Raw genomic sequence first — 26401 nt, 5'->3', positions numbered from 1 at the left:
CTATTTGGGAAAAATACACAACAAACAAAACCAAAAGAAAAAAAATCACATATATAATCACAATGTAACAAAAGACTCCCTGTTTCTTGATTTTATATACATGTCATGGTTTAGACCCCACCCGGTTAATTTCGGCAGCTAAAACCTTGCAGTTTGGTCTTTCAATTTCCTTCCCCACACCCCCAGGGAAAGGCGAAAGGAAAATGAGAGGAATAAGACTTGCAGGTTGGAAACTAAAACTACAGTGTTAATGAAATGATAATGAAAATGATAATGATAAGAATGAAATCAATTAGAAAGTAACAGAATATATACAAAAATATGAGATCACGCCCTCACCTCTCGATGACTATACGTCACTACAAATACCGTAGAGCAGACATGCAGCTAGGAGGGAGCTGATCTCAGAAACTGGATTCAGGAATGCTGAATCCAGGATTAGGGGCAAACAGACAGACAAGGTACTCACTGGACGTCAGCTACTGAAGAAGAGGGCAAAACCCTCACGAGCTCTCAATTGTATACTGAGTACAATGTATATAGGATGGAATACTCTCTTAAGTCAGTTTAGGGTCACCTGTCCTGTCCTTCTTCCCTTGCAGGTGCCCTGTTTCACCAGCTCAAGGATGGCCTTGGTTACTATAAAAGTAACTATAAGCATTGGTCTTTCTGCATACTGATGTCCTGTGTTATCACTTCTAGAGAGAAATTGTCTGAAAAACATGCAGTTTGCTTTCAGATAATGAAGTTACTCAGAACAGACTGAGTTAGAGTCACAAAACCGACTCTAATTTAACTAAAACCACAACATTCCAGCCCTTTTTACATACGATTTACGTCATGCTCAGGTAATTACTGCTATTACCTTCAAATATACATATAAATTGCTAATTCAAACCGCAACAATATTTGAGTCTTAATACTTCAGTACTTTATCTAAGACACTTTATTCAATCTTCTAGAAGGGGAAAAAAAGACTATTAACTGCCTAGTTCTCTTTCTGGTCTGTCTCTAGTCTGTTTGAAACGATTGCTTCTATTGTGAAAATGTATTTGTGAAAATGTTTTGTTTTAATGGAAAAACTGTCACAAAAATCAAGATTAACAAAATTGCTTATAAAATAATTTAATTTTCAGTAGACTGTTCTAAATACAAATACTCTGCACCTGAGCCTGAGAAGCAGCTTTAAACCTGATCTTTGTGTTTTTTATAATTTTCAAATGATTACTGAATTAAATATGGGGAGAAATAAATAAAATTAATAAACTCACCATGGAATGACAGAAAAAAAAGGTTAATTCTCTCCTGACGTACTCACATGCAAGCTAAAATATTTCTATTCTATCTCTTTGTTTGTGTGTTATGGTATTACTGATCCTTCAGCAGTCCAGTGGCATTCAAGCTATGCCTTCACATGGGATTTACATGACTCAATTATTTTGGTAGAGCTTGTAATCACATAACTGATTATCCCTCCACTTGAAGTTTAATAACCTATCTTATTTTTGATACATACGTTATTTCATCACTACTACAAACATGCTTTTGAATACATGCAGGTTGTAAGCATGAACAAATAAAGTAATATTTCTACAAAGTCAGTTTTCAGAAAAGAAACTGCTTCAAGGCTGTATTACACATGCAGTATATATAATCAATTGTAATCAGTCATAATCAATAATACATAAGCAGGAGAATCTGTAGATAATGTATCACTCGAGAAATATCTTCTTAGTTTTGGTCACGGCTAGTATTTGAAGAGTATGTCGAGATTCTTTGTGCTCTCAAGAACTTCACACTATCTCAGGTATTACTGCTTAATACTCCTGAGACACTTAGAAAAGCATTTGTTAAATTCTCAGACAAATATTTCAACGCTGCCTTAAGTACTCTATGCTACTATAATCACAGAATCACAAAATGGTTTGGGTTGGAAGGGACCTTAAAGATCATTTAATTCCAACCCCTCTGCGATGGGCAGGGATACCTCCCACTAGATCAGGCTGCCCAAGGCCCCATCCAACCTGAACACCTCCAGGGATGGGGTAACCACAACTTCCCTGAGCAACTTGTGCCAGTGCCTCACCACCCTCATCGTGAAGAATTTCCTCCTATGTCTACTCTAAATCTTCACCCCTCCAATTTATAGCCATTCCCTCTCATCCCATCACTACACGCCCCTGTGAAAAGTCCCTCCCTAGCTTTCTTGTACACCCTCTTTGGGTACTAGAAGGTCGCTATAAGGTCCTCTTGGAGCCTTCTCCAGGCTGAACGACCCCAACTCTCTCAGCCAGTCCTCATTGCAGAGGTGATCCAGCCCTCTGATGATCTTCTTAGCTCTCAAGTATAAAATAACGCACTGCAAACATGGAATTTTCAAAACACATTTAAACTTATTTCATGCCAGTACTCAAGCCTGCAAAACCTTAATTTCTGCCTCACTGCATGCAGTCTAGAGTTTCTCCCTGAAAACACAGCAATGCCAATATTTCACACTGGTTTGAAGTCATTGTAACCAGGTATGAACACAGCCTGCCACCAGAAAGAGCAGTACACCCCTAAGAGTTTATATTCCCTGCATGCCCTTCTCTAGCACTTCATGCTCGTTTTTCCATGCAACAAACTGGATAAGAGCACTGGTCCGACTGAGACATTTGTGTTTTGGCAGTGTTAATTTTTAGACAGATAAATGCCTGGACCTATTTCACAAGAACAGTTATTTGTTTCAAAACCTAGGCCACTGGAACTTGCAGCTTATGGAAAATGAAACATCACCTGTTCCAGCAGCAAGCTCCAAGTTAAGGCGATGGGAAAAATGCAGGACTAAATATAATTTTTTTCTAGGAAATAAAAATACCACTTTATTTTGAACTTTGTGGTTTTAGCTGAAAGAATCAAAGCAAATTGTTTATGCTATTGATCCAACATGAATTCAAACAAATGTATACAGGGCTTAATGTGTATTAGATTCCTCATTCGTACACTAAATAAAATCAAGGTTTGGCTGCAGGAGACTCTAGGCATGCACTTCACCAAATGAAAACTAAAACTATTCTTGGGAATAATTTTTTTTTTGTCCAAATCTCTTGTTCAGAGCTCTCCTTCTTCTATTACTACTTAACAAATTATGTAACATACAACAACTTTATGTGTCTTGCATAAAAGCTCTAATTATTAGGAAGCAATTGATATGCTACTTAAAAGCCAAGCTATTCTCTAGCATGACCTCAACTTGCAGCTCTTCAGCCATCCATTTAAGAAATTTATCTCAACAGAGAATTATGAAACTCCTGTCTCCTTTTTCCCCAACATTAGCAGATCATAATCCAGTGAGACAAGTATGAGAATCTTTACAACACCAACTGCTCTCAACTGATTTATTTTGTATTTATGCCCATGTTAGGCAATCTTTTTATAGCAGCACTGGTATCAAATCCAACAAACACATGAACAAGACATAGAAAGTACATATTGAACACCTCAGGGAAGGTACTGTCAGTGAAGGAGTGAACAGGATTCAGTAAGATTCCAATTTCTATTTGAAGTTTCAAGAGCTTATCCAGACTAAATCTCTCTGTAATTATGAACGATCTTCAAAAACTTTCATGAAAGCACACCTCTCTGACAAACAATAGAGGGGAGATTTTTTTTTTATGGTTCTGTTTACTAATCCTCTTGGCAATCCTGTCTAATAATTACCATGATCTTGTATCATGTTATGGTTTCTGCTATTTCCTTCAAGCAGGACGTCATGAATCTGCCAACGGTTGTATTACTTTTATTTTACACATAGCAGGTTAGCAGGTTTACCTATACATGTACACTGATCTACTTTGTTATTAGACCTTTAAAGAGAAAAAAAAAAGCCCCACAGCTGAAGCCAAGAATCTAGGTGATAGCCAGAATTTCCATCCTTCCAACTTCCCAACTCACTAAGTAAACAAAAAGAGGCAAAACTGGAGCTCATCAGCAGTCACAAACAATATCGTCCCTTTTCCTTATTCTCCAAAAAATCCAAGCATTAGTAGTTGCCGTCAAACAGCTCATGGTTATCATACCCTACCCTTCCTCCCTCAAACTCTGGTACCTTGTCACTCCATACTTCACCTCTCACCACCTGTCTGCTTGTGCCATAGCCTTGCAGAAGGGCTGTAGAAAGAATACAGTGCCTTCTTCTGGTACTGCTATGCACTGCCTCGGCTTCCACCTGCCTTCTGCAAAACCAAGAACAGAGTCTGTGTGGCTCTTCTACACTCAGTTTAAATCATCTGAAGAGAAAAAAAATGGTCTGGCCTATTTTCTTGCTGTTCCTAACACAAAAATGAATTGACGTACCTAATCCTCACACAGAGGAAACATTTTAAAGCACTTCTAAAATGGATTACATGGATTCAGCACTTATATACAAACTATCACCAGGAAAAGGATAGAGAGGGAAACATTTCCCATAATATAGTCCATTTCAACATTAGCTTATCAAAACCAGGTAAGTACGAATTAAATCAAAGACCAAATAGTAATTTGGTAGGATACTTATCTGAATAGAGAGTATAAAATTTCAACTACAACTGCTTCCATGGTAAATCTTTGCTACAAATGTATTACAAACAGCCTAAAATTTCTGAAAAATTTATTATGCAAATGAAAATATTACAATAATGTTCTCTCAGTAACACATTTCAAGGACTTAATATAATGCCTTAAGAACTATTTTCTAGAACTACCACATTTAGAGGGCCATCTCTACAGTAACAACATCACATCTCTCAAAGAGTAGTAGTCTTTCAGATGAAGGTCTTTGCTACCGACACTCAGCATTTTTAAGTCAATCAGCTGCGAAAGCATTCCTTGTAGAACCTCTTGTAGAGTGACATCCCACTCTACTTTCTTTCTCTATTCACAGCAAACACTTTAGAAAAGAAAATCTAGGATTTCTATCAAGCAAAATTAGTGTCCAAAATTCATCCCCATTTGGGGTTCATCTTTCATGTACCATGTCCATCAGCGTAGACAAATCAAAATACCCTGAAAGTCTGTTGCTCTCACCAAAAGTTTAAAATATTGCTTGAACTTCCTTGAAGCATTGGCTAATCTCCATATCTGTGCCCACATTTGTCTTACTGGCTATCTTATCACAGAGATACAGTCTGTCTGCATTCGGTATAACATGAATTAACCTGCATGGTCCTCCAGTGAAACCCAGTCAATAACTATGTCGCCATAAAATAGCCTAACACAGGACATGAACTCACAGAGTGATATCAAAATAACTAAGATTTTGCAGTAGTTATGACCTCAAACTATCTGAAAATATCAGTAAATAGTAATGATATGCAGGTTCAGTGGAAGTGCAGAAGATAAAACAGGACATCATTGCCCTTCCTACAAAAAACCAAAAAAGAAATGTTCTTTACCCAGTGTTAGTCTCATACTACATTAAGTCAGCAGGGTAGAAGTTTTATTGCATGGCAAAAGTTCTAGTTTTCCCACAGAGACAAGCTTAAATGCCAGACACAATTTTTCATTTGAAAAGAAGAAAAATGGATACCCACAAGCCCATAACGTTCTGCAAAAGTTACCTATAAGAATCAAAACCCAGAACAATACTCCAACTCCCAGATCCCCAAAATAACAACAAATAATGCAAAATATTTTACAAAATAAATAAGTAAAAATACACATGCTGTGTGTATGCATGAATATGAGGCAAAACCCTCCAATAGCTATCACATAAAATCTCACAACTTTGCTGTGTTTCAAGTCAAATCAGTGTTCTCTTACTTTTTCCAACTGAGATAAAGGTGAGACTATTTTGGTGAAGGCGCCAACATTCAATACCAAGAGTATCTTTTGCTTGTAGTCAAATCAAATATTGTTATAGTAGTTTAATCTTAACTACTTTATTTCAAGTGAGTGAGTTTCTTTGAATTTTTGCTTGCAAAGTAATCTGTCTTCCATCAATGAGAATCTGTGCAAATTATTAAAATAAAAAGGTTTTCAAAGCAATGTTGTTCCTTACTTCCTTCGTTTATATTTGACTTCAGGCTTATTTAATACGCTCCCATGTAGATAAAAGTAGCACAATTTTGTTTTCATGCTGGGTGGCCAAAAGGTTAAACGTCAAGTTCCCAGTGTGGGAAAATCCCAAAGCAGACAAAACTGTTTTGATGCTTACTGAAGTTATATTTCTAGCAGACTACTTAAATGTAGTACAGCCAACAATTCTGTTAGTTGATCCCACTTCACTGACACAAGGACACTCTTATTTTAAAATATTTACAAGCATAGGAAGCTGGAATGTGTTTAAATTACTGTAAAAAGGGCTCTGTTCAAATACAATTCTATTACAGGAAATCCGTAGGGTAACACTGTTTACCTGTAAGCACAGCTATTCCAGAAATCTTCCAAAATAACTATTACACTAAAATATTCTCCAACAGTCCTTCTTACATTAGTTTCACATGGAAGTCACTTAACCCCCTCGAGAAACTTTAGTCAGTGTGTACATCCTTCTATACCTGTCCACATGCTTCAGTGCACACAAGACTAAAGCACATTAGTAGCCAGATTTATCTGTCCCAAACATGTATCACCTCTTTCTAACACCTTGAGGAACACAAGTTGATGCTGAGAGGTAGACCTCTCTTTTCCTTCGTCATGGCTCTTACTACAGCTGGCTGGCAAGCAGTATCCTTCCCAAGATGATGACATTGAAGAGCTTCATATGTCATCAGCCAAAGACCAAACCATCTTCCTACATTTGGCAATAGACCTATGACATGAAATGCAGAATGTTTGTGAAAAAACGGTTAGCTATGAATCCTTCTTGTAAAAATGATGCTTTACATATCTCTGGGAATGGCATCTTCTTTGAGCAGGCAGGACAGTCTCCTCCCTAGGGAGTTTGCCATACTTTCTGGAGTTAAAGTCTTATTCTTCATTTCACAGAGATGGAAACACATGACGTAATCCACTTAGAAATGCGCTGCTACAAATAAACTTGACCTTTTGAGTATTTTCACAAAGAGAGAGTTTGACAATACTGTTGAGGTACTAGGGAAAAAAAAACAAACCTCCAGAAATATCCAAAGTATGCAGCTTCCTACTCCTGAAAATTACTGTGCCTTCAAGAAACGTGTTAAAGTATATACGCTGTGTCTGTCTCCCCCTGCCCCCTTATAATTCATAAATCCCTTCTGGATGAAGTGACTGTCACATAATATTTCCTAAAAATAGATACCTGGAGTTCAGTACCTCTACACAATGACAACATGATTACAGAAGAGGTCTCTCTGGAGTGCAAAGAGGCATCACTAGTATTTTTGAGATCATTTTAATAAGCTTTACAAATAACACAGGGATTTTGGAAATAAGGAACATGGAAACAAGGAACTAGGAGACAAATATTAATTCTTCTGAGGAATTCTGACACTGGATTATGTTTTTGTGAAATTGTTATGTTTCTCTGAAAAAAAAAACCCCACGATAACACAGCTGTTCCAACAAGGTAGATAATTCATAAGTAGTATGTTGGATCAGGCCTCTTTTGGGTCAATCCTGTTCTCAGTCATCAGGACAGAGAAACAAAACAACAGTTCTTTCAAAGAGCATCTTGCTCAGCCTAAGCATCTCCTAAACAATAAAGGAGCTGTCGGTTAGTACAGCTCTCCCAGTCTTCACTAAAACTTTCAGACACAAAACCAGCAGCTCTGAGTGCAGAATTTTAATCTGGGTCTGAAATATTAGTCAGCAGCAACCCTGGAATTAAGTGTAAGGCTTTGTAGACACTGGTAATAAATTCAACAGCATAACTGCTGCTTTATTATAGCATGCAAGATTTTGCTCCAGGCAACCACATAAACGCCCCTTGTCCTCCAGACTGGAATCATTCTCAGAAAGCCATCTAGCTTTCCTGTAAGGAGCATAGGTTCATGCTGCTTTGGTAAGAAATCTTACCCTCTACCGGAACACCTCCAATGATATGCTTTGTCAAGCAGGTATTTTTTTGGTACTGACCACACGAGATTTGTCTGTTTAGAAAGTCAGTTACACTGCTGACCCCACGCTAGTGACACGTATCGTATCCTACTTGACATCTAGAAAACAGCAACGTTTTATTCACCTGCACATAAATCACAATTCTGTTGCTCATCATACCGTAAGTTGCACAGAGCAGGAAGAGAGATCTGCAGATCATTCTGACGCTGTTCCTCTAGGAGGCCCAAACACTGTTTCAGTTACTTTCATACTTCATTTCTGAACTGGCCAATAATGGGGAAGTCCCATCAACATCTACGTAATTGTCAGTACTAGAACCTAAAAACCCTTTTAAAACTTACTGTTTTCCATATATACTAGAGCATCAGCAAATAGAAGATGCCAGGAGCAGGATAAAGCAACTCAGCATCAACCTTATATTCTTAAACACTCCACCACTACTGTCAAGCATTATCTGGACTTACTGATACAATCTGAAGAAAAGTAACCTGCAGGGATACTAACTGGGCCCAGCACGACTCTCAAGATACTTTCACGGGCTATATGAACATTAACTGGAAGCAGGTGACCTGCAAGAAGAAAGCTTTTTTTGTGCAAGTCAAGACAAACTAAGCTAACTCTACTATTTTAATATTTAGGGGAACCAGAAACCTATCCTGCTGTCTTGCTGAAGCTGCCTAGATGAAACAAGAAGGCCATTTCGCTTATTACACTTCTAAAAAAATTATTCCAAAGAAATAAGGAAGATGTGGGAATTCAAGAATAGATATGTGCACTGCTTTTGGCTGGGACAGTTAACTAGCTGGTATGGTGCAATGTTTTAGATTTGTGACCAAGACAGTGTTGATAGCACTGTGATGTTTTAGACACTGCTTGATCTCACACTGTCCCACCAGCAAGTAGGTGGGACAGTGGAAAAAGCTGGGAGGGGACACAGCTGAGACAGTTGACCCCAACAGACCAAAGGGATTTCCCATACATATGATATTGTGCTCGACAATTTTGAGGAAGGAGGAGGAAGCTGGGGGTGATATTCTGAACACCTGCCTGCTGATAGGAAGTAGTGAATGAATTCCTTGTCTTCCTTTGCTTCCTCATGAGGCTTTTGCTTTACCTACTATGCTGTCTTCATCTCAACCCACCAGTTTTCTCACTTCTACTCTTCTGATTCTCTCCCTCATCCCACTGTGGGGGACTTTTAGAAGGTTGTAGCAGTCATGTTTCCCTTGAAAGAAGGCTGAGAATTAAGACTGGGTAAGTAAACCAATGTAAAGTCCTATCAAATCAAAATAGTATGAAATGCTGCAAGTTTGTCTTTGGTCCTCTCTGTCACAGTAACAAACTCAAGAAAACAAATACATGAATAATCTAAAAGAGCTGGTTTAACTTCCCTTCGTAAAGGGTGCTGCCAACATAATCTGCTTTTTGGCTAACAGTCATGCCAAAAGGGCTAAAAACATCCATACATAAGCCCAGGGCTTCCACTGCAAAAATATAGATCCTTTTCCCAAACGCATTAAAAGATAAAAATTGATCTACAGAAAGCAGTTTGCACCGCTGATTTCCCATCTTAGCAGTTACTGTATTGACAAACCACCTCATCATCGCTCTTGACATTTTCTGGAAACACACAATTTTTTAATGACATCCCATCCCAGCATCATTACCATGTGTTACACATGGATCTGTGCAGGAGTTTCTCCCTATCACAGGAAACTTCATTTTCCACGTTCACATTGCCTGTTTTTGTCAGCCATGATTAGGCAACCAATGCTTTCGCTGAATTAGTCCATCTGAAGTGTTACGTACGTGCACCATGTGCTATGCTACCACTTATTATGAAGCTCTGCATAAACTTTTCACTCCACAGAAGATTTTATATTAAAAAGATACTAATGTTTTCACCAAATTAGAATCATAGAATAGTTTGGGTTGGAAGGGACCTTAAAGATTATCCAGTTCCAACCCCCTGTGATGGGCAGAGACACGTCCCACTAGATCAGGCTGCCCAAGGCGCCATCCAACCTGGCCTTGAACACCTCCAGGGATGGGGCAGCCACAACTTCCCTGGGCAACCTGTTCCAATGCCTGACCAAGTCCATCTGAAGTGTTACTTATGTGTACCATGTGCTATGCTACCATTTACTCTGCATAAACTTCTGACTGCACGCAAGATTTTATATTAAAAAGATAACAGCCCTAAATATAAAAAAGACGGACAAGGGTTTTTCACCATCAGAAGCGGTTCCATTTGCAAAACAATAGTTTCTAACAAACAAAAAGAAATATTTGATACGCGCAGCACCAGAGACAACAAACAGAGCAAGATCCACTCTGCTGGTGCTTCCAGGTGCGGCAAAGGTGTGACCGTGCTTGTCGCTCACCAGAAACCGCCCGTGGGAGACCCTCTCTCCCAGGGGAGCAGAGGTGAGAGCCCCTCTCTCCAAGAGGAGCACAGGTGGGAGCCCCTTTCTCCCAGGAGGGCGTGGGGTGGGAGACTGCCCTTGTCTCCCAATGGAGCGCTGGTAGGAGTCCCTCTCTCCTGAAGAGGCACGGGTGGGAGCCCCTCTGTCCTGATGGAGTGTGGGAGGGAGCCCCTCTCTCCCAGGAGAGCACGGGGGGGGGGGTGGGAGCCCCTCTCTCCCGATGGAGTGCAGGTGGGAGCCCCTCTCTCCCGGGGGAGCACAGGTGGGAGCCCCTCTCTCCCGGGGGAGCAGGAGTGGAAGCCCCTCTCTCCCAATGGAGCATGTGTGGGAGCTCCACTCTCCCCATGGAGTACCAGTGGGACCCCCTCTCTCCCAGGGGAGTACTGACGGCAGCTCCTCTGCCCTGATGGAGCTGCGGTCGCAGCTCCTCTCTCCCGGGGGAGCACGGGCAGCAGCCCTGCTGTCCCGATGGTGCAGGAGTGGCAGCCCCTCTTTCCACATGGAACACGGGTGGCAGCCTCTCCCTCCCCATGGAGTACCGGTGACAGCCCCTCTCTCCCCATGGAGTACCGGTGGCAGCCCCTCTCTCTCCCCATGGAGTACCGGTGACAGCCCCTCTCTCCCCATGGAGTACCGGTGGCAGCCCCTCTCTCTCCCCATGGAGTACCGGTGGCAGCCCCTCTCTCCCCATGGAGTACCGGTGGCAGCCCCTCTCTCCCCATGGAGTACCGGTGGCAGCCCCTCTCTCTCCCCATGGAGTACCGGTGGCAGCCCCTCTCTCTCCCCATGGAGTACCGGTGGCAGCCCCTCTCTCTCTCCATGGAGTACCGGTGGCAGCCCCTCTCTCTCTCCATGGAGTACCGGTGGCAGCCCCTCTCTCTCTCCATGGAGTACCGGTGGCAGCCCCTCTCTCTCCCCATGGAGTACCGGTGGCAGCCCCTCTCTCCCCATGGAGTACCGGTGGCAGCCCCTCTCTCTCCCCATGGAGTACCGGTGGCAGCCCCCCTCTCTCCCCATGGAGTACCGGTGGCAGCCCCTCTCTCCCAGGGGCGCACTGGCAGCCGTCCCCACCCGCGCGGGGTCACCTCTGCGCCCGCAGTCCCAGGAGCGGCGGCTCCGCCCGGCTCCCCGCGGGAGGGGCGCGGCGCTCACACCTACCGTCTCCTTGGCAGCGGCCGCCACCGGGATGGGGAGCAGCGCCCCGCCCGGCTCCCGGGAGGGCTCCCGCCGCCGCTCCGACAGCCGGTACCCCGCGTACCCGGCCAGAGCCGCCCCCGCCGCCCAGCCCAGCTCCCGCCGCCACCGCCGCAGCCCCGGCTGCGCGGCGGAGCCCAAGCGGCGGCGCCACCGCAGCAGGGTGCGCAGGGCGGCCATGCCCGCCCGCTCCGCCCCAGCCCCCGGCGGAGCCTCGCGAGAAGCGGTGAAGGGGAGGGGAAGAGAGAGGCGCCCCCGGTCCCCGCCCCGCAGCGCGCCCGCTGCTGCACGAGCCGGGGGGGACGGACCCAGTGCGGCGTCCTGCGCTTTGGGCACGACAGCCCCGCGCAGCGCTGCAGGCTGGGGTAAGAGTGGCTAGAAAGGTGCCTGGAGGAGAAGGACCTGGGGGTGTTAGAATCATAGAATTGCCAGGTTGGAAAACACCTCTGAGATCATCGAGTCCAACCATTCCTATCTGCCACTAGAGCATGTCCTTAAGCAGCTCATCTACCTGTCAGGAGCCAGCAGTGTGCCCAGGTGGCCAAGAAGGCCAATGGCATCTTGGCTTGTATCAGAAACGGCGTGACCAGCAGGTTATTCTCCCTCTGTACTCGGCACTGGTGAGACCGCACCTTGAGTACTGTGTTCAGTTCTGGGCCCCTCACTGGAAGAACAACGTTGAGGCTCTGGAGCGTGTCCAGAGAAGAAGAGCAAAGCTGGTGACGGGGCTGGAGAACAAGTCTTGTGAGGAGCTGCTGAGGGAACTGGGGCTGTTTAGCCTGGAGGAGGCTGAGGGGAGACCTTATTGCTCTCTACAACTACCTGAAAGGAGGTTGTGGAGAGGAGGGAGCTGGGCTCTTCTCCCAAGTGACAGGAGACAGGACAAGGGGGAATGGTCTCAAGCTGCACCAGGGGAGGTTCAGGCTTGACATCAGGAAAAAAATTGTCACAGTAAGGGTCATTGGGCACTGGCAGAGGCTGCTCAGGGAGGTGGTGGAGTCCCCATCCCTGGTGGTATTTTAAAAAAGGGTAGACGAGGTGCTCAGGGACATGCTTTAGTGGCAGATAGGAATGGTCGGACTCAATGATCCAAGAGGTCTTTTCCAGCCTGGTGATTCTGTGTTTCTATGACCTGGATGGTATAAGCCAAAGAATGTTGTGTGGAAGCTGCAGTGTGTAGGGACAGGATTCTTGCAGGAGCCTTGTGCCCACACCCCCCCCGTGGTGCGTTTGGCGAAACTTGGAAGCACTGGCTTCAGGAAATGAGGAGCTTCTCCCGCTTGCCTCGTAGGCATTTGCCTAAATGCTTGGAGATGGCTACAGTGTCAAAGTAATTCACTTACGCTGCCGAGGTTTTAATAAAAGCATCCATTGATTCTAGTTATCCTTACTAGCATAAGAGATGTCCAGATGCAGATCCATGACAAGTGGTGTCCCTCAGGGGTCCGTACTGGGGCCAGTGCTATTTAACATCTTCATCAACGATACAGACAGTGAGATCGAGGCACCCTCAGCAAGTTTGCATATGACACCAAGCTGAGTGGTGCAGGTGATACACCACAAGGATGGGATGTCATCCAGAAGGACCTGGACAAGCTGGAGAAGTGGGCCTGTGTGAACCTCATGAGATTCAAAAAGGCCGAGTGCAAGGTCCTACGCGTGGGTTGGGGCAATCTCCGATTTCAATACAGGATGGGGGTTGATGTGATTGAGAGCAGCTCTGCGGTGAAGGACTTGGTGGATGCCAACTGCTTCCTGGACTGCATCAAAGGAAGCGTGGCCAGTTGTGGTCGAGGGAGGTGATTCCTCCCCTCTATTCCTCTCTTGTGAGACTTTGTCTGGAGTATTGTGTCCAGTTCTGGAATCCTCAACATAAGAAGGATGTGGAGCTGTTGGAAAGGGTCCAGAGGAGGGCTACAAAAATGATCTTAGGGCTGGAGCACCTCCCATATGAGGCCAGGCTAAGAGAGTTGGGGTTGTTCAGGCTGGAGAAGAGAAGGCTCTGCGGAGACCTTATAGTGAACTTCCAGTACCTGAAGGGGGCCTACAGGAAAGCTGGAGAGGGGCTCTTTACAAAGTCTTGTAGTGATAGGACAAGGGGCAACAGCTATAAACTGGAGAGGGGAAGGTTTAGACTAGACATAAAGAGGAACTTCTTCACGATGAGGGCGGTGAGGCACTGGAACAGGTTGCCAAGGGAAGTTGTGGCTGCCCCATTCCTGGAGGTGTTCAAGGCTAGGTTGTATGGGGCCTTGGGCAGCCTGATCTAGTGGGACGTGTCCCTGCCTGTGGTGGGGGGGTTGGAACCAGGTGATTTAAAGTCCCTTTCAACCCCAACTATTCTATGAAGCTTGCTGCAACATCATCAGTCTGTTAAAATCCAGTAATGCCCCAACCCATTTCTAAAGCTTTTCAAACTTGCGGTGCCTACCCAATACACAGCTGAAACTGGGACCATGAGGAGTATGTCAGGTAAACTGAAATTAAATAGCAGTACCTATGATACTAACATTTGGGTTATTACATCTTCAATTTCAAAATTTATTGAAAGCTGACGAATAGCCTGGCAGGCTGTTCCATGATTTTTTGAACAGCGCTATAAAGTGTCCATAGGCAGCACTTGTTCCCACAAGGAACAGTTTTTATAAATGTGATTTGAAACAGGGCTGTATTGGGTCTCAATTTAAATATTTAGTTCCCTAAATACCATTAGGTTGGAAACTTCTGCCTTCCCCAGGTCTATCTGACCTCTCCTTCCAGTACCTCTCCCTACCTCATGTCCTCAGAAAAGAGACATTCTCCCAGCTCCCATTTCAAGCATATTTACTGTTCCTTTCATTTCAAAGTGACCCCAGACTACAGTATCTCCCCTTTTATACCCTTGTGTTACAAGGCCTTTTCAGCAGGAAACCACAGACACCTGCTATGTCAGCAGCCTCTCCTCTGATAAATATTCTTGGCTGCATGCAGCCTCCTTAGCATAACAAGCACTAGCTAAAGACCACTTATTCTATAAAGATAGGAGTGGTCTCTCATCCTTACCTGGTGCTGATAAGCAGTAGGCCTTGTCAGGCATTTTATGGGGCAGCATTCTCCATGGTACAAAGCTGCCACCTCCACTACATTGACATTTTGTAAGCTGCAGGCATTTCAAGCCGCAGCTTGCCTTATGACGTTTTTTCCAATGAACAGGTGCAGCCTCAGTCTTTTTCTTCTTCATGTAAATATGTTCTTTCCAGTTGTCAGCTAGTTTTACTTATTTTTAATCCGATATCTTTTCTGGCTTTGTATACTATTACAAACAAGATTTTGGAAAACAAACAAACTATAACTCATTTCAACAGGTCTAAGGCACTTGTGCATTTTCAGTTTCTAAGAAACATTTCAGTGGTTACGATAGTGTGTCAAGGGAAAACTGAGGCTATGTTTGTCAACTGATAGTCTGACAGATGATACAACTGTAAGCATATCCAAAGCTGGATTACTGCAGAGATGTGTCTGGAAGGGCAGGTATGTAGGGTAAATGATAAGAGCTACTACATTTCTTTCAATATGTTAGAATACCACAAACCAATTAATTCCTTAAGTATATCCCTAGACTTCATTCCCCTATGCAATGCTACAGACTTCGGGAAAAGTGGCTGGAAAGCTGTCTGGTCAAAAAGGTCCACAGCCAGATGAACATGAGCCAGCAGCATGCTCAGGTAGCCAAGAAAGCGAGTAGCATCCCGGCTTGTATCAGAAACAGTGTGGCCAGCAGGACTAGGAAGGTGATTGTGCCCGTGTACTCAGCACTGGTGAGGCCACATCTTGAATACTGTATGCAGTTTTGGGACCCTCACTGCAAGAAAGACATTGAGATGCTGGAGCATGTCCAGAGAAGAGCAATGAAGCTGGTGAGGGTCTGGACCACAAGTGTTATGAGGGAGCTTGTGTTGTTTAGTCTGGAGAAAGGGAGGTTGAGGGAAGACCTTATTGCTCTTTACAACTACCTGCAAGGTTGCAAGGTGTGTGTTGGTCTCTTCTCCCAAGTAACAAGTGACAGGAAAAGAAGGTTGCACCACAGGAGGTTTAGATTGGATATTAGGAAAAATTTCTTCACCAGAAGGTTTGTCAAGCATTGGAACAAGCTGTTCAGGGAAATGATTGAGTCACCATCCCTGGAGGTATTTAAAGGATGTGTAGATGTGGCACTTAGGGACACGGTTCAGTGGTGGACTTGGCAGTGTTAGGTTTATGGTTGGACTACATGATCTTAAAGGTCTTTTTGTACCTAAATGATTCTATGATTCTTTAAAGACAGAAATAATAGAAATTAACTAAGAGACTTCATCTTTTTATCAGCATACCTCTGAGCGAGGCTTTTTTTGTGATTTTTACATTAATTTTGCTGATATTTTAGAATAAATTAAGGTGGGCTTTTTTCTTCCCCCCAGTGATCACTTACAGAACTAATGTAAAAGCTGCCAAATGAAGCATTTGAATATTGATATATTTGGAAAAGGTCCATTCTCACTGGACATAAGTAAATGTAAAAGTATGCTCATACTGAGCTTCTTTGTTCCGTTCTGCTTATGCAAGAGTTAATCATGTGTATCCAAAAAAATTGTCAATAAAATAATTAATTTTAAAAAGCCCTATGAATTTCTGTCTTCATTGAAAGAAATAAAAAACAAAGGTGCAAGAAATGTAGAACTTCCTTTCTATAGGAAATTTTTTTTTCCACATTACTTTTCCTTCATCTGAGTTTTTGTAAATAGGTAGATAGATCTCAATCTACATGTATGTACACATGTATAAATGCCTTTAACTGTGTCAGTTTAGAAGAAAAAATTCTGAAAGCTTTTAACATCCCTATGTATTGCATTTAAAAGGCTTTAGAGCATGACATTATGACCTGACCTGTACATGGAGCCTTGAAAATTATTCTGTTCTTTTCTTGCTGGTAAATCCTGCACAAGAATGCACTGTATTTTACTCCGACTTGCAGTGCTCTGAAAGGCTCTCACTGTAACTTCTGCATGTTCTGCTTATCTTGTTGAAAGCAGCCAACCATGTTTTCTTGTCCAAATCTGGGAAGAACCTGGAAATCACCATGATACAGAGTTATGTCCAACTGAACATATTCCTTTATGTTCTACTTGATGGTCTTTGTTCCACCTCATGGTTGCTTTTTCATATATTCATTAACACAGCCCCTGCCGCCCCTTCATCCTACCCGATATTTTATTATATCATTAAAGTTTTATGCTAGCACAACACCGTTGTAAGGGAGTTCTAAAGTTAATAAAGGCGCAATAAAATGCAAGACGTACATTTTTACAGCTAACAACTTTTTTTTTTAACCAACATGATATATATATATGTATGTAGATCTGTCTATATACACGTCTGTACGTATAGACTATCAAAGGTTTCAGTCCATTGCTTTTTCCACTCCCATGGTAGCCACCAGGTTTTGTCTATGACAATATGTTACTCTTCAGAAATATACAGCAATTATATTGACTATAGAACCCTAACTGCTTGCTATGGAAATAAAACCTCAACCACATATGTATTTGTTCAACCACACTGAAAGTGTGGTCTCTAGGAAGTATATGTAGAGTTGATTAGATTGTACTGTATACTTTAAGTTGAATTATGTACTCTTGTAAAAACACTCTTCAAAATTATTTAACTTCCCATGGTATAGTCTCAGAAGGTGCAAAAAAAAAAAATCTTTAGTGTTATCTTTTCCTGTCATATGACTAGTGCAAACACCAAAAAAATTCTTATCTTTTTGTTGCTTTTCTGGTGCTTTATAAAACAGCATAACCGGTTTAGTGCCCAGACATTAAAGACTCCACTCGGAAAAGGTCGACATTATATATTCCGCTCTACTTTAAACGTTTCCATTATATACCAGGAAAGATTTAGCCATAAGGGTTTTCCAGTATAATGGCTGAGGATATTTTTTTTTTAAAGAAAACCTTTCTCTACTGACAACAGTATTGCCATTTAACCAAAACAAGCCTGCTTCTGTTTGTAGGACACCGAGAGTACTGCTTGGACCCAGCAATGTTATCTGTACTAGGTGATCTTCAGGCTTAGAGGAATATACTTCCTCTGTTTAGTTGTACCATCCTAGTACATGTCCTGCAACTTAGCAGCTGTGATGAACTAAGTACAGTTTGATCTTGACTTACCAGTCATGTCAATAAAAATACTGGATATGTGTTTCAAACGTTTTAGGTATATTTGAGTAATCAGTGTACAGGCTACTTGAGAAATAGGTGCCATATAGATTGTTCAACTTTGATCTATTTCTTTGATTTAGCACTGCAATTAAGCAGATTTGGTTCAAAGAGAAAGCTCATTGGTTGATGTTTTACACTGATGTGATAATGTTTACACAGATGTGCTTTGAAATCTCGATTATGGTGGATTTTTGGGTCTCACCACATGACAGGCTCTTGTTATCTGAAAGGTAAAATAATATAACATCTATCTGCCTTCAGAGCAGGTCCGCCTGTACTCTCTTCTGAGGTGATTTATCTGATTATTGTATTTAGTGTTAGGGTTTTTTTTTTCAGTTTTAAATCTCTCCACAGTAAATCACTTGCTTTAAAGCAGCCTTTTTATAATTCAGGTGCACGCAGGGGCAGTACTTAGGACTGCAGTGATGAAAAGGTGTAGCATTACCTGCTTTAAAGCACCTGCCAATTAATTAGCCCTATACTCTCCATAGCAAATAAAGCTAAGCAGTCAAATCCATTTGATCTCTCGGATTTAGACTGTGACTGAAAAGACCATGGAGCAAGACGGGAGAACTAATCTTTCATGATTCTCTGCAACTTTTTTGTTTAAATGAAACCTTAAACTGCCAAGCGATTCCCTCAAACTTTTGAAAGAACTATGAAAGTTCTTTGCATTTTATACTCTAGCACTGTGTTTTAACATTGACAAGGAACTGCATTGCATATCTTCAATGCTAAGATGTCATGTAGTTTGAGCCCTAAAATTCATTAGATATTACAGAAAAAGCAGCAAAGAAGGCAAAAGTCAAGCTTTTAGTTTTAATATATCACTGTTTTACCATTGCTGATAATGAATATATATTCTACCAATATATTCGCATGCATGAACCGTTCTGCTTTGGGGTTGAAAAAAATACATATGCTCATCTGAGACTGTACAGCAAAGTCCTAAATGGATTCAAAATGCTGTAGAAAGATAACAGAGATCATTCTGTAGTTGATCAGCCTGGAGAAGAGAAGGCTCCAATGAGACCTTATAGCGACCTTCCAGTACCTGAAGGGGGCCTACAGGAAAGCTGGGGAGGGACTTTTTACAAGAGCTTGTAGTGACAGGACGAGGGGCAATGGGTATAAACTGGAGAGGGGCAGATTTATATATAAGGAAGAATTTCTTCATGATGAGAGTGGTGAGGCACGGGAACAGGTTTCTCATGGAAGCTGTGGCTGCCCCATCCCTGGAGGTGTTCAGGGCCAGGTTGGATGGGGCCTTGGGCAGCCTGATCTAGTGGGAGGTGTCCCTGCCCATGGCAGGGGGTTGGAACTAGCTGATCTTTAAGGTCCCTTCTAACCCAAACTATTCTATGATTCTGTCATTCTGTGATTCTATGATTCTATGATGTTATTGCTAATTTGTGATGCTCACAGACTTTGGTTACAGGCCCAATGCAAACCTCCAAAGATGATGGATTAGATGTTCCATCTCTCACTCTCTCTTTCTTCATCTCTGCAGATTTTGAAAATATCTATCCCAAGCCAGGGATCTGTCCCTGCTCATTTGTGTTTTCAAGACATTGTGTCAATATCCAAACGCTATAGATCACTTTCATGTCACGTTAATGATAAATTAAACGCAAGGGAGAATTTGCAGAGGGGAAAACACCTCCCTGATTATGCCAATTTCTTTAGAAATTCCCCTCCTTGTAACTGAAGCGATAAAAGGAAAGCGTAATGCATGTACATTTTATTAGCTTCAGAAACAGGGAGAAAAACTGTCAGATCTTTGTTGGTTTTTTTTTTGGTTTTTTTTTTTTGGTTTTTTTTTTTTTTTGTCTTTCATGTGTGTCTGGGCAGGTCTAAGCCTCAGGTAACGCCCTTTCTCCTTCTTCCCTCCCGCTTCTCCGTGCACCTGTCCACGCAACACCGCTCCGCCCCGCGGGTCCCCGCCTGCGCGCTCCCATCAGAAGAAAGGTGCGAGGAGAGGCGAGAGGGAGGGAGAGACGGCGGGGGGGGGGGGGAAGAGCTGGTTTACAATTTCAAACGCAGCCTCCCCGCGCAGGGCTTCATTAGCATATGTCAGGGGGACCGCCGTATATATATATACACACGCGCGGGGCGTATAAACACCACCCCGCCGCCTGGCTCTGCCGGCTCTCCATGCTCGGGGCTCCGCCGCGCATCCCCACATGCCCGCGGGGAGAAGAAGAAGCAGCAGCCGGCAGCCGCTCTCCGCGCCCTAGCCCGCTCGCCCCGCTTCCCCCATGGCTCCTCTGGCCGAGGTGGGGGGCTTCCTGGGCGGCCTGGATGGTTTGGGGCAGCCGGTGGGCGCCCACTTCTTGCTGCCGCCCGCCGGGGAGCGGCCGGCGCTGCTCGGGGAGCGGCGGGGCGCGGCGGAGCGGGCGGGGCGCGGCGGCGCGGCGGCGGCTGCCGAGCTGGCGCACTTGCAGGGCATCCTGCGGAGGAGGCAGCTCTACTGCCGCACCGGCTTCCACCTGCAGATCCTGCCCGACGGCAGCGTGCGAGGAACCCGCCAGGACCACAGCCTCTTCGGTAGGCGGCTGCTGCCCGCGCCACAGCTGCGCACGGCCGGGGGTTGTGTGCGAGTCTCTGTGTGTGTGTGTGCGCTCTCGGGAGGGAGGAGTGATGCTGAGTGAGCTCTCAGCGTCAGCTTCGCGCTGGGGATGCTGCAGAGCATCAGGGCAAGGTGGGGAGGGAGGGCTGCGCATCCGCCGCAAGAAGGATGTGGAGGCTCTGGAGCGTGTCCAGAGAAGAGCAACGAAGCTGGTGAAGGGGCTGGAGAACAAGTCTTAGGAGAAGAAGCAGCTGAGGGAACTGGGGTTGTCTAGCCTGGAGAAGAGGAGGCTGAGGGGAGACCTTATCACTGTCTACAACTACCTGAAAGGAGGTTGTGGAGAGGAGGGAGCTGGGCTCTTCTCCCAAGTGACAGGGGACAGGACAAGGGGGAATGACCTCAAGCTGCACCAGGGGAGGGTCAGACTGCACATCAGGAAAAAAGTTTTCATAGAAGGGGTCGTGAGACACTGGCAAAGGCTGCTCAGGGAGGTGGTGGAGTCCCCATCCCTGGTGGTATTTAACAGATGGGTAGGCGAGGTGCTCAGGGACATGGTTTATTATCAGATGGAAATGGTTGGACTCAGTGATCCAAGAAGTCTTTTCCAACCTGGTAATTCTATGATTCTATGTGAGCCAAGTGAGGTGTGCGTGTGCCTGGCTCAGCATGTGCTTGTTACATCCTATCTATAAGCGAGGACATAGTCCTGCAGGTTTAGGTGGAAAGGTCGAAAGACTGATTCTTTTTGTATTCGCTATCTGTATTGGAACTTCTTCAGTCTTTGTAGATTAATACACTTCCACTGACTGAAAAAAGGTGTACTTATAAGGGAAGTTAATATGCTCTTATGTCTTAGTATGTGTTATGTGTTCATATGTACTTATAAGGGAAGTTAAGTTTGCGTTTGTCAGTATAGTAGCTACTCTTTTGTGGTTCCCCATGCCTGTACTTTCTTAGTAAGTGATAAGGTTGGCTACACTGAGACTTAAAGCAGAATTAGTGTGTTGTAAATGCAAACTCCTATGTCTAGCACTCTTAACTTACTGAGAGAGATAGCCCTCTGAATTTTCTATGCAGTTTAGCTGCCACTTGAGATAATTTTTGCAATTACATATAGATTGTGCCCTTGGGCATACTGCCCCTTAGGCTGCATTGGACTGCTTGGAATGAAGGACAGAAAGTTGAAGCAGAGAGGCCTAAATTGCCTGTTTGCTCAAATACTTCAAATGCTTCCCAGCCAACTTTCTCTGTCAATAAACCAAAAGGGAGTGAAGACAACCCAAAAATATAAATGTTGCTTGGGATATAAGAGTAGATTCTGAATTCTTCTAGGAACTGGACAAACCTGCCATTGTCAGCTACATGTGAGTTTTTGTGTGTGTTGGTTTAGCGGTCGTAAAAAGGTGATTAAAGAGTTTCCTATCATCCTCCCTATAGTCAAAACAATCTGCTGGAATGACTCTTAATTGCTTTTATAACACATGGATGTTTTCAGAAGTAAGAAAGCAGTAGTCAACAGTTCTGAGAAGGAAGATTTCCTGCAGCGCGTAAACATGAAATAAATCTTTGCTTTAGAAGAAAAAAAAGTTAGCTCCAGATCAAACATTTACTGGGCTTTTTAGAAATGTTCTTCCTTTATTCTACCACTATTCTCGGCAGGTTTGTCTGATGTGGTTTCTTTGTGGGTTGAATCACCTGCTTATTATAGTTTTGAAAAAGAGTGGCTTTGAAAATGATACCAGAAAGACAAAATACCTCCACCTCTTTTTATGGGACTTCGTACTTTAGGAACTGGAAAACTAGGATGATTTACACGCAACAGAGTTTTTAGTGCTTACTCTTTGTGAAGGATTTGTTTTCTTCACTGCTTGGTTATATAAATAACAAACCTGCCAAAGCTCAATTAAAATTCAAAATATTTTAAATCATTTTATAGTGCAGACAGTCCATCTGTCTGAGAGTGGAAAATGGTCCTGAATGAAAAAGACTAATCATAAATTAAGCAAATAGACAAGTCGTAATCAAAATCAAATGCAGCATTTGAAATGGCTCACCTTAGATTCAGATTTTTTAAAATGTTTTGTGGTTTTGCTGCTGCACAGCAAAATCTTAGGTATGATTCTAGAACAATTTCTTTTTGAGGCTTTGTTTACATTGTTAACAACTTCCAAAGAGCCGGTTCACACATTCCCTTTCTTTCATCTTTTAGATGTTCTGTAATCTGTGCATATCAATTGTTTAAATATGTTGGCATTCCCTTGCCAATTCAGGCTTCAAATAGTGCCTCATCTCCTGAATACTTTATATTATTAATATATATTACATTTTTTGACAAATGTAATATAAATAAAGCTATAATCCAAACATTAGCAAATAAACAGCTTATTTAATGGACATAAAAAGCCTGCATTGAAGATAGCAGGTTGTGTCAAGAGGTGTGGGCTCATATGCTAGATAAGATGTCTGGGAAATACTTTTTTTTTCCTGTGGGTATATTCTGTTATATAAAATTCCCATCTGTACTTTGATTTTCTGTTCAAATGATCTAATAATGGATGTGTTTTTTTAAGATAATGCTATAGAGAAAGTAAAGCATATTTTCAGGTAATTAAAACCTATCTTCCAATGTTTGAGTAGGCAAATAGTGTATAATCATGGTAGCAAATTAGCAAATAGTGTATAATCATGGTAGATTGCAGCTGCCTAGTACTGAAGTCTTTAGCCTCAGCACTGAATAAAATTCTCGCATTTTCAACATAAAGAAAAAGTTTCTTACGTGGCATAAGATCCTTGTTCCTAGGTGAGGCTCCTCAGACTGCTTTCCTGTGACTGTGCTATACATTTCTGTACAGCATTTGAAATTTCAGAGAAACTAGGCAACATTTATTATATGATAAACACTTTCTGCTTCTTTTCAACTGCGTTTTGAATGCTGTGTGTTGTATAAGTTGAATTAAAGCAGTCTCTTTTTTTTTTGTTTTGTTCAGGTATCCTGGAATTCATCAGCGTGGCAGTGGGACTGGTCAGTATTAGAGGCGTGGACAGTGGCCTTTACCTTGGAATGAATGAGAAGGGAGAACTCTATGGCTCTGTAAGTATCACTTGCATGTCAGTTCATACATGTTGAGGTTTTGATTCACTTCTTAGCACTATACGGACCCCTCAGGTGGCTATGTGAGTTCATCTTAGCTTTCAAAACACATATTTTCCTGTTGAAATGTATTAAGTATTTTTAAAGCATACAGTGTAGCCTTGTGTACTAAATATTTGCTGAGAAAAGTTTCTGTCCTACATGAAGTGAACTGAAAAGCAATAGTCTTCTTAAATTATGACAAAAAGAGCTAAATTAAACCAGCTAACTTTAACTGGTTTAACTAACAGCGTTTAAGTTCCCCGATACCTAATTTTCTTTTTATCAATACTGCAAATGTGTCATAGCACATACTCTATCAAAAAACATTGAATGCAGTGGAAAAAAGTTAAAAGGATACTTATGAAACAATAAAAATAACAATTAGTATAGTACTCTGACTTACTTCATGTATAGCCAAATGCTGCTTTACAAATCAGCAGATGGTACTTACAGGCACCAGCTTTTTAACACAGAAGTGTTCTTTCAAATGCTGGGGAAATACTATATGTCACAGTTAGGTACCACTGTTACTTGGAAATTCTGAATGGTGCCAGAGTACTGGCAGTATCTGTAGAACCCGACTGGAGTATTTGTGTTTAAGAATGAAAATAAGTTTTTACTCTTTACAGTTAATTTGTCTCTGTTGAATAACTTCAATTTGTGACCATAAAAATATAATCTATGGGTTTCCCAATGCTGTCAGGGTTATAGCAGTCTTATACTCTTTTCCTTTCAAGTCTTAAAACACTTTGAGATAAAATATTCTCTCTCCAGTTCCTTTGGTTGTGGTCAGTCTAAAATGTGGGAAGTGATACATACCACAAAGAACACATGGAAGTATCTTCCTAATCCATTACATTGCACCTAATTCCCTCCTCCACATCTCCTTTCTAGAATTATAGATACGCCAAGACAGAACTCTACATAATATGAGCCTAATTCCTGTAGGTCAGATGAATTTTAGTTAAATCATAAATAAGTAATACCTTCTTAGAGAGAGAATTATCTAATTAATGTTTATATCCAAAATTGTCCATGTATGCATCCAGTTTTAAAGGAATAAAGTAGGCTTCCAAGCTCAGTGTCAGGTCTATATACTCTTCTTGGGTTTAATTTCTCTATGGTTAAATTAACAGTAAGGCTGCAAGAGGCCTAAAACATTTTGGTTATAATTTGGTTTTTTGTGTGTGTTCAGATATCTAGCAACAGCTTGATTTATTCTTTGCTGTTTCTTTCTGTAGGAGAAACTAACTTCTGAATGCATCTTCAGGGAACAGTTTGAGGAAAACTGGTACAACACTTACTCGTCCAATGTGTACAAACATGGAGATTCGGGGCGGCGATACTTCGTAGCACTTAACAAAGATGGTACACCCAGAGATGGGGCAAGGTCCAAAAGACACCAGAAATTCACACATTTCTTGCCTAGGCCCGTGGATCCTGAAAGAGTTCCAGAACTGTACAAAGATGTGTTAGTATACAGCTGAGGAAGAGGAAGCTTTGGAAAGAACTCATACTGGTGCTGTTCCCCCTGCTGTCCTGGTATTACCAGCATGAGGAACCTACAAAAGTCTCGGATGCCAGACTGGAAGAAGCTACTTTGTGATAGTCAAGCCTCTGTGTTCTAACCTTTGGATTTAGGAGACAAAGCCTTACAGCTGAGTGGACCAGCCTCCTTCAAACTTGCTGAGCTGTTCGGTAGTGAGGAACTAAAGGGAAGCTAGAGTGTAACTTTTTCTAAAATAACAAGCTCTTGGCAATTGTCTGGATTACATATGATCCATAAATTAGCAAAGAACTACCTACATCATGTGGATGAGAGAACAACTAGAAGAAATAGAAAGAAATGGACTGTAAAATAGCAACAAATCCTGAGAACTGTATATGAAGTTTTAGTGGTTCCACTTTATTGATGGACCTTAGATGTTGATGCATCATAGTCGGAGCTGGAACTTTTATTCAGGATGGACCTATTTATACATCTTCAGATAGCATATATTTATTTTATATATTTATTTATTAAAGAGTTTATTTTTTACTGGGATATGAAGAGAATACAAGCCCCTTACCCCAATGAGAAATCATTTACAGTGCCAATATTTACTCTGAGTAGTGTTGTGGTACAGAAATGACATCACATTGCAATGCATCCAAAACCTGAATGTTCATATTTCATTGTTTATCAGTTACAGATAAAGTTATATTTTATGCACATACTATTGCCTTGTGGCTATCCTTATTTTAGAAAGAATGTTGTTTTGTTTGTTTGTTTGTGTGTTTGTTTGTTTTACCTATGAGAGTGCCTTACAGATCTGTATTGAATTCAAACGCACATTTAAAAAGGGAATTAAAAATTATTTCACTTACTTGGTTTACTGTCATTTTTAAATGGAGACTTTATTAACAGAGAATGTATAATATTTCAAACCTACAACAACTCATCTGCGCATTGACTAACAGGAAAGTCTCTGATCTCTGTAAGAAGTCTAAGAGTTAATGACAGACCCAATGTGACTTAGACCGAACCCTGCTGAAGCTTGCTGTTCGGTGATTGCCAGCTCCGTAGGAAAGGTTGTTCCAGGTAAAGAACTGCAGGAAATGCAGTCCAGGAGAGGGCAGCAATGTGTATACTGTACCAGAGGTGATCTTGTGTTTCAGGTACCAATGCTCCCAGTGGGCTCCAGCTCGACAGAACTCACTGGAGTTCAGTTTCAGTTTTGTGGAAGCTTATGCGGTTCAAGTACTGCATGTGCATCATTTATATCAAATATAAGTATTAACAAAAAGTGTTTTCCAGTATATAACACACTTGCTGGAATCATCACTGTACCAGAACTTCTTC

The 26401-nt window shown here is 42.4% G+C and overlaps 2 protein-coding genes across 7 annotated transcripts in view; one reads left to right on the top strand and one right to left on the bottom strand.

Annotated features, from left to right (window-relative positions):
- Window positions 1-11820, bottom strand: part of MICU3 (mitochondrial calcium uptake family member 3) — a 53288-nt gene extending 41468 nt beyond the window's left edge. For all 6 annotated transcript variants that reach the window (XM_054065108.1, XM_054065107.1, XM_054065112.1 and 3 more), the window contains exon 1: window positions 11583-11820. In XM_054065108.1, the coding sequence (XP_053921083.1) occupies window positions 11583-11798 (216 nt within the window). In that variant the 5' untranslated portion in view covers window positions 11799-11820. The remainder of the gene's footprint in view (window positions 1-11582) is intronic.
- An 8280-nt stretch (window positions 11821-20100) lies between these two features.
- On the top strand, window positions 20101-25809 carry FGF20 (fibroblast growth factor 20). Its single transcript, XM_054065578.1, has 3 exons — window positions 20101-20404; window positions 23414-23517; window positions 24801-25809. Exons 1-3 carry the CDS (start codon window positions 20116-20118, stop codon window positions 25044-25046), a joined length of 639 nt encoding a protein of 212 aa, XP_053921553.1. The 5' UTR covers window positions 20101-20115; the 3' UTR covers window positions 25047-25809.
- Window positions 25810-26401: the final 592 nt, after the last annotated feature.

The sequence above is a fragment of the Cuculus canorus genome, chromosome 4 (assembly GCF_017976375.1).
Source record: "Cuculus canorus isolate bCucCan1 chromosome 4, bCucCan1.pri, whole genome shotgun sequence".
Taxonomy (NCBI): Eukaryota; Metazoa; Chordata; class Aves; order Cuculiformes; family Cuculidae; genus Cuculus; species Cuculus canorus.
Note: the sequence above shows the minus strand (reverse complement) of the source record. Positions and strands in the feature narration are given on the sequence as shown.